We start from the raw sequence: 11386 nt of genomic DNA on the forward strand, positions 1-11386 counted from the left end.
TGGGCCTGCATTAGTGATGATAGTGTAGTTTGTGGCTTGCAAGAATATTTTGCTTCTGTAGACAAAACACTGTAACTTTAAATACTAAAGATATTAAGTGTGCATAGAAAATAGAGCTTCTGCAGATGTCAGGCAAGCTAGCTACCTTGCTTATGGAAGTTAAAATAGCTAACCTCATCTTGAAGTATGTATTGAAAAACTGAGAGCTAAGGATGTGTAGTCCTGAGGATTATTTAATCCAATACAGTAATTATTTATTAGTCATCATATTTAAAATACTTCCAGATGACTGTTTCAGCAGGGTTCAGAGATGACAGTGAGTGGTCAGAAAGTAGAATAGGAATTGGCCAATCTCACCTATTCTAGGCAGGGTTTGATGGTACCATAAGAAAGTAAGATTTACCCTTGTAGCTAGTAACATAGCATAGTAACAGTTACAGTTTGTTGGTTTTTCCTCTTCTGGTTTTTGGAATACACTGGTTAGAGGGATTGCTGCTTAATATTGCAATTATATAAGTGAAGAACCCTGTCACATATATTAAATTAGGTGAGATTGGTAACTTTACTCCCAGAAGAATGTGGTAACTTGGCAAACAAATCTACCTGCCTCTACTCTATTTGCAAGAAAAGTTACTCAAATCAAAGTGATGGTGATTAAAACACTTGCTTTCTTTTCTACAGCGAGCATTTGAATACTTCAATCAAGCAGCTAATGCTGGCAATTCCCATGCTATGGCTTTTCTAGGAAAGGTAAGATACAAATACTCTCAAAAGTAAGAAAACTGCCTTGCAATGAAAAACAGAAAATGTTTCCTACTTTCTGCTATCAGTCAATCTAAAACCTGAATTCTGCAATCTAATTATTGCAGTTTAGCTCCTATTTTGAATTTTTCTGCAAGATTTGAGTGTTGTAGTGACTTATGTCTTGTCAAAGTTTTCCTTTACCATTGGGATTTTGGAGGTTTTTTTAATAGTGCCTGAACCAGGGTTTTGGTGTTTTTTTGTTTTGGGTTTTTTTTTTTTTTTTAAACAAATAATTAAATATTTGAATGTCCTTTTTCTGTGGTGGAATTCAAAACTCTAAATAGGAAACTATTCTTTTCCACACAATGTATGGGGGAAAACTAGGTTTCTCAAAACTTTGAAACTTTGGCCCTCAGGAAATACTAAGTTGTGAAGGAAATGGGAAGGAAATTCTTCCAGTTTCATTCTGTGTAGAGAATTGAGGCATCTGAGTCAGAAATGCCAATAGGCCTGTACTTACTTTGCACTAAAGCTTGACTCTCTGTGCAGGGTGGGCCTTTGTTTCAGTTATATCGGATTTAAGGGTTTTTTTTGTCTAGGGACAGATCTTACCTGACCAATCTGGTTGCCTTCTGTGATGGAGTGAAAACAGTGGTCAGCAAGGGAAGAATGTCTGATACCAGCTATCTAGATTTCTGTAAGGCCTTTGGCACGGTCCTGTACAACATCCTTGTCTTCAAATTGGAGAGACATGGATTGGAAGGGTGGAGTATCTGGGAAATAAGGAATTGGCTGGATGGATATAGCCAGAGAGTTGTGATTATTGGCTCTATGTCCAGGTGGAGGCCAGTGACAAGGAGGTTCCTTCAGGGCTCTGTCCTGGGACCAGTGCTCTCTAATATCTTTACCAGTGGCACACACAGTGAGATCAGGAACAGCCTCAGCAAGTTTGCGGATGCCACCAAGCTGAGCAGTGCAGGGACACAACAGAAGGATGGGAGGCCACCCAAAGGGACCTGCACAAACCTGAGATGTGGGTCCATGAGAACCTCGTGAAGATCAATAAGTGCAAATGGGAGGGCTGCACCTGTACAAATGTGGGTGCAGACTGGGAGATAAACTTATTGAGAGCAGCCTTATGAAGGACTTGGGGGATCTCATGGGTGAAAAGCTGGACGTGAGCCAGCAGTGTGCATTTGCAGCCCAAAAGGCAAACATCATCCTGGCCTGCATCAAAAGAGGAGTGGCCAACAGGCTGAGGGAGGCAATTCTCCCCCTCTGCTCTGCCCTCATGAGACCCCACCTGGAGTAGTTTGTCCAGGTGTGCAGTCCTCAGCACAGGAAAGACATGGACCTGTTGGAGTGAATACAGAGCATCAAGATGATCAGAGGGATGGAGCACTTCCCCAGTGCAGACAGGCTGAGACAGCTGCAGGTTTTCAGCCTGGAGAAGAGAAGGCTCCAGGGAGACCTCACTGCAACCTTCCAATACTTAAGGAGTCTTACAAAAAAGAGGGAGAGCAACATTTTGCACAACAGGTAGTTATAGGACAAGGGGGAATAGTTTTAAATTAAATGAGGAGAGATTTAGGTTAAATGTTAAGCCAAAGTTCTTTATTCAAAAGGTGGTGAGGCAGTGGAACAGGTTGCCCAGAGAAGTTGTGGATGTCCTATCCCTGGAAGTATTCAAGGCCAGGCTGGTTTGGGCCCTCAGCAACCTAGTCTAATGGCTACCTGCCCATCTAGTTGGATCTAGATGATCTTTAACCCAATCTGTTCTATGATTTTTAATTTAAAACATGATTGGCAGGCTGCTGGCAGTGATTATAGTGCGCTACTGCTTTGAAGGGTATTTAGGTCACTTGTCTGAGATCTGGGCTGCAGTCTACCTTCAGCCTGTGAGGAGTCTGAAGGTAAATCCTTATTACTCCATTTGAGTACCTTCTAAGGTTAGGCTACAATAAGCACCAGCTCTAGGTCATCTTTTTCAGGCTGTCATTGTAATAGAGGGTTCAAAATTAATGTCCTTAAAGCCTAAAAAATAGCATAATATGCTGTTCAAGGCACCTGACAGAAGAGATTGCAGTTCCTGCTTTCTCTATTGGTTGTTTTGTCACTAATTATTGTTGAAGTGAGCTGTGTTTAGTAACTAATTTTTGCTTTGTTTTTGCAAAGTATTTTGACTGCCTATACAGTTTGATTTCCACTGGTCTCAAGATTTTTACCTGTTTGTGTGTTTTTCACTGCACATCAGTAGAAATTAAAAATGAAGTGTATTGTCCTGAAAAAAAATTATTTTATGGGCAGTTCATTTTCCATTAGAAAGTTAAACCCCCTTGAGTTTTACAGCAGAGAGATATATTTTCTGCTTCTGGACAAGTTTTAATGATTATTCAGTAATGTGATAGAATAATCTAGTACAGTAACTTCCTCTCAATATGTAAAGTGAAGATGCTTCATGGTCTTCATGCTAAACTGACTACTTTGGCTGTTCTTCAGTAATGGCTTTCTCTTTCAGATGTATTCAGAAGGAAGTGATGTTGTACCTCAGAGCAATGAAACAGCCCTTCAGTATTTCAAGAAAGCTGCTGATATGGTATGATTACCTATAAGCTGAAACTACAGCATGTGCACTGAGTTGATTAGCTCTAAGTTGAAATGCGCAAATGCTCCATGTGCTCTTCCATGTGTAGACACCTATTCCCAGCTTTTGTCCCAGATGAATTAGCCCATAATCTTTCTTGCCTAAGATGTCAAAAACAGCTCTGGCTATGGTGCTTCATAAAGCTCTGTTCAGCATAAGGAGTCTAGTTGTCATGAACAGCATCTAACTCTATTTCATAATTATGAAATACTGTCCACCTAAATAGTCTGCAATTCTGTGAAGTGCTAGTTTGTTAATTTGAAGTTGTCTTGTCACAGGAATTTACAGTGCTTCTGTTATGTAAATATATAATAGTTTTATACCTTTCATCTTATTGGACTGTTTCCTCTTTGGGATGATGTTTTTTGATCATGTTAATGCCTTGTATCTGTCTTTGATTTATCTCTTATGGTTGTGTTTGTACAGTTAAAGCATGAGTAGTCCTCCAGGAAAGGTGTTCAGTGTGTGAAACAAAATAGATTAAGTTCTGAAGGAACTGTTGTAAGATAACTGCCTTCATGGTTCTTATATTCCACAATCTGAATGCTGTTCCACAACTCTGTGCTAAAGTGAGGATCTCTCAATGTGCTCACCCTGCATTGACTGAAACTTTCTGATGTGTCCCATTGCCTGTCCTGGCACTGAAGTAGTGCCATAGTGCCTGCTTTTGCAGGGGTAGTGGTTAGTAATGTAGCCCACAGGACAGCCACCATTTCACCCTTAACATGGGTTCTTAGAGTTCCTGGAGTTGTTTTGGGAACTTCTGTAGCACCCAAAACATCCTGAAGTTGGAAAAACTAAAGGTAAGTAAACTATTAATGCCCCATCTTTCTAAGGTTATGGGTTCTATATTTTGTATGACACTGTAAAAGTGCACAGTAAACTTTCATAAATAATATTGAAAGCTTTTCCCTGTTCATCAACTGTGTAGTTACTGAATAAAAGTTACTGTAAATGCTGTTTCCTCCCTAAATAAGTATTACTAGGAGCAAAAAATGAATCTCTCTTGAGTACTGTATGTTTTCGTGATGTTCAAGACATACCAGATTTGAAAAATAGAGATGTAGGTTTTGCCTTTCTTTGCAGAAGTGTTTTTCTATGTTTTCAGGGTAATCCAGTTGGACAGAGTGGATTAGGAATGGCTTACCTCTACGGAAGAGGTGTTCCAGTGGTAAGCTTTTGACAGTCGTCTTTCTAATCATAGGTGATTGTGTGACTTTTTGTTGTCAACAGATATTTTTTTTTCTGGAGGGAAGTACTGTGGAAAGCCTAATTGTGAAGATTTCTGTTGCACTGAAAATTCCATGAGGAAATCTGTAATGTAAAAAAAAATGCACTATGGAATTAGCAGCTATGAAAGAAACATCCTGATTTTGCTCTCAGAAGCTTGAAAACGTTGCTTAAGCTATTAGAAATACATAGAAGTGTGCATTTTAACAGGAGATTTGAGCTTGTCTCTAATTTTCTTGTGAAATAAAACAAATCCTAACTGTCCCCATTTTGTGACCCTTGTGGGAGTGGAGGAACATTGAAACTTAATTAGTTCTTTTGCTTTATTGCTTTTCCCACAAGAAGGTTTCTTGTCAAATTTTTTATATTTAGCTATGCAAACAGATACTCAAAATTTGAATTAGCCCAAGCTTGAGGAAATGAGTGTTCCAGAACCAGAGCAGAGCTTCTATTCTGTTAAACATAACTGTTCATAGCAATGCTGTATGTGGATGCCAGCTTTGATATAGCTGCAGAGTTACAACAGGCTAAATATCATTGTAGTCTGTTTCATTTTTTGCTTCCAGATTTTGAACAGGGGAATATTTTCACTGGAAAATCTTGCTGTGATTTTTCTGTAAAACAGATCTGTCCTTTCACATATGCACATGCATATTTTCTCTCAAACTTTGGTGTATTGCAAGGTTCTAATGACTGGACCAAATCTTCCTGCAGAACTATGAGCTAGCACTGAAGTATTTCCAGAAGGCTGCAGAACAGGGATGGGTTGATGGACAGCTTCAACTAGGTTCCATGTATTACAGTAAGTGGCATCAAAACCGTTTGCAGGTCTAAGCACCTGCCCTTTCAGTCACTGCTCACTAGGTGGCATTACAAGTGTGCATACCCTGCATGTAGAATGGACTTACTACGTTGAACTTCTGTTTCATTCTGTTTTTTCCTGACTTTTTCACAAAGCTTTTCTAGAGTAATTTTGAAGACTAAGAACTGTTTCATACAATGCTGCTTTTCAAGAGGAATGAATAGCAATGATCTAATCTTTCTTTTAGATGGCATTGGAGTCAAGAAAGACTATAAACAAGCTTTGAAGTATTTTAACTTGGCCTCCCAGGGTGGCCACATTCTCGCTTTTTATAATCTGGCTCAGATGCATGCTACTGGCACTGGAGTGATGCGGTCCTGTCATACTGCTGTTGAGGTAAGGTCACCTGTTCATCAGCATCAATAATGCTGACTGGCAAGAGACTGGCTATAACCACATCAGCTTGTGTAGAACCTTTCTATTTCAGTGACTGCAGAGTCAAGGCTATCAAAAGGGAAAGTGATATATTAGCAAACTTGTTTGTATTTCATGAGAAAAATCTTTGGCTTTTTTGTCATGTCAGGTTTGTATTTCCTTTATTGACTTCTAAGAAAATAAAAAGAATGTAATGCAAAGCAAGCAACAGTAACTTCAAAGTACCAAATTCTTCTTTTATACTTGGATTTAAGTGTAACAAAAATAATTCTGAGTAATAATTCTGAGTAAGCATCTGAATCTTACAAGTTACTATCTTTACTTACTAAGAATCTTACAAGTTGCTAAGCATCTATCTGCTTAGCAACTTGTACCTTAAAGTAAGCTTGTCTTGAACAGTGGAGTTTGCTTGTCATCTTTTCATGTGAAATAGAAATATTTTGAACAGGCATCAGAATGTTAAAGTGTTACTTCTTGCAAAACCTCAAGTTTTGTAGTTCCTGACAACCAGTATCCTCCCCCTTCCTTTTTCCTCTGCAGTTGTTTAAGAATGTCTGTGAACGGGGGCGTTGGTCTGAAAGACTGATGACTGCCTACAACAGCTATAAAGATGGTGATTCAAATTCTGCTGTGGTTCAGTATCTTCTTCTGGCAGAACAAGGCTATGAAGTTGCACAAAGCAATGCTGCTTTCATACTTGATCAGAGTAAGAATCTAAATATATATTGAAAAGGATTTTTCTGGAGGTGGCACGTTAGAACTTTAATGAAGCTCTTGTCCTCTTTCCTGCTCTTCGCACTGGAAAGCAATCAGTTCTCATTTTCACTTCTAAGGATGACTTGATAGACTAAAAGTTAAAATACATTTTATTTCTGACTTAGGGGATTTTAAAATGGTGTAAGCAGAGAGCCTTTAGAATATTGCACAGTGCTAAAAATTCTCTGGATTTCCAAAGCACAGTTGTAAAAGCAGGGATTGCATTAGGTTTACTTTTGACCTGTACTATGCATAGAAGTCTCAGTGTCCTTTGTTCTTTCTCTTGTAATGCATTTTCTCAGCACCTTCTTTGTGTGACTTTACTGATGCTACTCTTGAAGCAGGGGTAAGGAACTGAGCAGCTGATTCTCTTGAATTTGAAAAAAAACTTGTCCCATGTGTCTTACTGGAACTATATGGCTTGAACTTGGATTTATTAGTTTCAAGTCATTGGTAGACAGTGGAAGTACAATGGTAAATCTTTCTACAAACTGCAAAAGCCAGTATTTTAAACTTTCTCTAAGCCAAATTTAGGTCTCCTTGCCAGCTTTGTCTTAGTATTGAAAGCACCTATTGGTGGCTGATGGGCTAATCTAACATCTTCATTTCCAGTTAATGTTTTTTAAAGGTGTCTGAGTGAATCATCTTTAAGTAAGGTACAGTAATGACAGTCTTGGCTGGAAGTGCAAAGAAACAGTTTTTTCCCCGAGTTAAAACTCTGTCTTTACTCAGATATATCTGCATCTCAACTGGAGATTAATTTAAAATTACTTTGTTTTATACAAAATCTGTGTCAGCTGTGGGACAGTACAGTTGAGACCATAGTTAAACTAGAAGTTCAAGTTATAAATCCTTTGAATTGTCTGATACTTTGTGAACCTTCATATTGTGACATGGACAACTTCTGAAGTAGCCAAAGCACTGCCATGTAAGAGACTGCGGTCTGGCTGGTTGAGGTGTTTATGCCTTTGTTTTACCTGACTAGTCCTGGGTTTCAGATGGCCAAGACTATAACAGGTTATACTTCAACCTTGTATTTTTCAAAGTCCAAATTATGTGCTCTTAAAACTTGCATTTTCTGTCATTCCTCGAGTATGCATCAGAATCTCCTACAGCTGGAATGGGAGAGATGCTTGGTAAGCCATAGTTCAGGGTGAAATTATATAGTTTGTTCCTAGCTTTCTTATGTGGGCAGATAAATGGAAGGGCTGTATAAATTAAAGAGGTTTTTATAAGTTTCAGATGCATTGAATCTTGTTTGTTCTATAACACAGATTGCTTCGAGTTTTTAACATATTTCAGCAGACTCAAGATAAGCAGAGGGTTTTTTGTGGTCGTGTGTGTTTATACCATGGTTCTATTTAACTGGATTATTTTCTTCTTTAGAAGAAGCTAGCATAGTAGGAGAAAATGAAACCTATCCTCGAGCTTTGCTTCACTGGAATAGAGCAGCTTCTCAAGGTATGTCTGTACCTCACAATTCCAATCTGTTTCTTTTTATGTTGAGCTGCAAACCTACATTCAGTGTAGGTTCGCAGCTGCAGGTTGAGCTCTGGGTGGGAGGAGCCCAAGGCAAGGAGCCATGAACTGCCAACCTTTTCCATAACAAGGGGCCTGGGGACCTGTGGCCTAGGCAGGTGACAAGACACAGCAGGAGCCAAGGACCCCAGACTTAAGTATGAACAGACTGTGAGGGTATAAAAGCCCAGAGATGCTTTTGTTTGAGATTCCTCCTTGGAAATACCAGCTCAAGCTGGTTTTTGTGTTACTCTGCCATTATTAAATTGTTTAAAAGATTCAGACATCTGAGAATGTTCTCTTGGAAACCCAGGGTCAAACCAGTAAGGAAAGCTTGTCTGACTGTGAGAGTGGCACAAGTAGGGAGTCAAGCACCCATCAGCCCTTGCAGCCAAGCACTGCGAAGGGGGAAGGAGCTTCAGTCCCTGCAGTATCAGTCTGTAGTGGTGGGAGTGTGATGGCCACAATGCCTCTCAAATGGTCAGGAAGGTTGCCTTAACATTTAGTAGAGCCATTAATGCCTGATTTCATCTGTTTTGCTATGAAACATGTAAGGAGGGAAAGTTTACCTTCTCATGTTAACAGAAGTTGTATCCCAGATAGGATAGTTGGTGTTCTTTGGTCTATTGTTAGCTATAGTGTCATTACAACGTCCTTGCAGATCTGAGCCTTTCTGTGATTCTAAAGACTAAAAGGACTAAAATACAAATGTACTTTGTGTTTCTTTTGCTGTTCCATATGGAATTATAGAGCAGTGTTAAACAACATTAGCAATGTTTACACTGACTTTTCTAAAAGTGTATCTGCTTGGAAAAATAAATCCAAAATCCTTCAGAGTAATTTGTTACCTTTCATCATTTATTAAGAAATGCAATTTCCTATTCAAAGTAAGCAATCATGAAAAATGCATCCTTGATGTCCAAACAACACAAATTTAAACTCTGGTGCTTGTTTACCTACCCTAAAATGTGAACTTAATGAGGAAATATTTTGAGGTATCCAACTTCCAAAGGGATGCATCTACACTAATATCTGTATACTAGTTTTTAACTTTAGAGCAAGACTACCATGCAAATTCAGACTTTCAAGGCTTTTAGTTTAAAATTACAAAATTGAGATGATGGTGTGAATGATGAGACACTATTTTTCAAGTTTCTAGTGTTACTGCTCTAAAAAAAAAAGATGAATCCTTTCAAGGCCATATAGCAAATGAAAAGTTTTTCTGTAATAAGGGACTGATCATGGAAATGTTACAGGTTTTCAGCTGATAGCACTATATAGCAATAAAAATGTTGGCATGATTACTAGGAAGAAGTCTTACCTGCAGATAGAAATTGGCTCTGTTTTGGTTAGCTTAACCAAATTTTAAAAATAAAAGCTGTTTATGTGAGGGGGTGGTGAAAGATAAACAGTTTATACTGTCAAAAGTAATACTAATGCTCCTACTGCATCTTCATAGGAAGCCAAAATGGTTTCTTTGCCTAGTTATTTTATCCTTTTTTGCTGTTTTTTGATTTATAGGATATACTGTTGCAAGAATTAAACTTGGAGATTACCATTTTTATGGGTTTGGTACTGATGTTGACTACGAAACTGCATTTATTCACTATCGACTGGCATCAGAACAGCAGCACAGTGCTCAAGCAATGTTTAATCTGGGCTACATGCATGAGAAGGGGTTGGGCATCAAGCAGGTGAGTGAGCTGTACACTGAGAGTCTGCTTTGTTAGAGTACATTTGCTAATATTCTATTGAGTCCACAACTAGTGGAATTAGCGTGTCTCCCAACACATTCACCAATAGGCAATGGACAAGTATATTGACTTCACACTTAACTATGTGAAGTAATGATGCATAGACATCAAAGGTGAACAAATCTTAGGAAAAAAAAAAAACTATGGTTAATTATTCAAGTTCTTCAAAACTGTATTTTGAATTTTCTTAACTTTAGGATATTCATCTCGCAAAGCGATTTTATGACATGGCAGCTGAAGCAAGCCCAGATGCTCAGGTTCCAGTCTTCCTAGCACTTTGCAAGCTTGGAGTGATTTATTCCTTGCAGTACATACGAGAAATCAATGTAAGTAATGCAGAGTTAAAAGTGAAGAGCAAATATGTTTTCCATTTTTAAAAGTAGCTTACTTTGTAATTTTACTTAAGTAGAAGTATTGCTTGAACATTCTGCAAACTTAGGATAGATTTGTATTCTACTGTTGCATATTAAGAAAGTCAGTGAAGCTTTCATTCCTATTTCCTATTTGTGCAACTCTGTGAATCTGAAATGTGCACAGGCAGTGCTCTTCTGTGCTGTTCTTCCCTTGAAGAGAATTTCTCAAAACTGTTTAACTGTTCTTAGCCATGACCATCTGCTACCAAAATGAAGCGAATTTAACTGACATAATTGCTTAGGGGGAAAAAAAATTATCCCTGATTCTCATGCTATTTTATATTCAGCTGCAACAACCCCATTATACTTGTGTTTGATCTCTGTAGGGGAAAAATGTATTTGTATTAGATAGTTTAGGTATTTGGTATTGTTTTTCCTGAGTGGTGGCCCTGAAAAAAAACTTGTCTGGAATTAAAGTGAAGTCTTTCCAATATTTCTCAGTGTTCTGACATCTTACTGCCTTTTTGGATTTTAATAAATGAAAATGATATGGAAGTTATTACCGCTTAGAGCAAATGCAGTTTCAGACTACTCAGCAAAGTTTGACAAATTAGAGTAGTATTGAGGCTGAGGACAGTCAAAATACTTAAGTCAATTGGGCAAATACCCACGTAGCACTCACAGAAGCTGGTATGCAGAGTGCAGCTTTTCCTAGTTTTAAGTCTGCTGCTGCAGATTTAAATTGGCAGTGACTGTGTAGTATCATCAGATACAGTAGTGAAGCATTGAAGTGTGTGTTGGCTAATCCTTATGCAAATGGGATCTTACAGAAGGGCTCTTCAATCAAAATTCCCTGTCCATTACCTGCACAAATCTCAGCATTGTACCCCACAAGTGTCCTGAGGCTTAATGCTCTGTCATTCATGGGAAGGCCACAAAACTCCATAGTGGAACTTTCATCTCTAAAATAGAAAATAGAGTACCTCATTCTATATAGGATGGCTCTTAGTCTCAATGGTGTTTTAGTTCCTGCAAACTGAAAATGTCACTGATGTGATACTATTTTTTCAGAGAGGAAAAGAGCCACTAAGTTTTAAAACTTATACTTGTACATGAAAAGTGTTACAGGTGGAATTTAAAATCAAAGTAA

The 11386-nt window shown here is 38.3% G+C and overlaps 1 protein-coding gene across 1 annotated transcript in view; it reads left to right on the forward strand.

The window, feature by feature from the left end:
- SEL1L (SEL1L adaptor subunit of SYVN1 ubiquitin ligase) overlaps nucleotides 1–11386 on the forward strand; it is a 33072-nt gene that overhangs the window by 17686 nt on the left and 4000 nt on the right. Inside the window, exons 12-20 of the mRNA XM_071426686.1 lie at nucleotides 682–750; nucleotides 3263–3340; nucleotides 4497–4559; nucleotides 5333–5420; nucleotides 5668–5816; nucleotides 6396–6561; nucleotides 7998–8072; nucleotides 9651–9823; nucleotides 10081–10209. Of these exons, the coding sequence (XP_071282787.1) occupies nucleotides 682–750; nucleotides 3263–3340; nucleotides 4497–4559; nucleotides 5333–5420; nucleotides 5668–5816; nucleotides 6396–6561; nucleotides 7998–8072; nucleotides 9651–9823; nucleotides 10081–10209 (990 nt within the window). The remainder of the gene's footprint in view (nucleotides 1–681; nucleotides 751–3262; nucleotides 3341–4496; nucleotides 4560–5332; nucleotides 5421–5667; nucleotides 5817–6395; nucleotides 6562–7997; nucleotides 8073–9650; nucleotides 9824–10080; nucleotides 10210–11386) is intronic.

The sequence above is a fragment of the Agelaius tricolor genome, unplaced genomic scaffold, assembly GCF_023055355.1.
Source record: "Agelaius tricolor isolate 1412-34295 unplaced genomic scaffold, bAgeTri1.0.p SCAF_5, whole genome shotgun sequence".
Taxonomy (NCBI): domain Eukaryota; kingdom Metazoa; phylum Chordata; class Aves; order Passeriformes; family Icteridae; genus Agelaius; species Agelaius tricolor.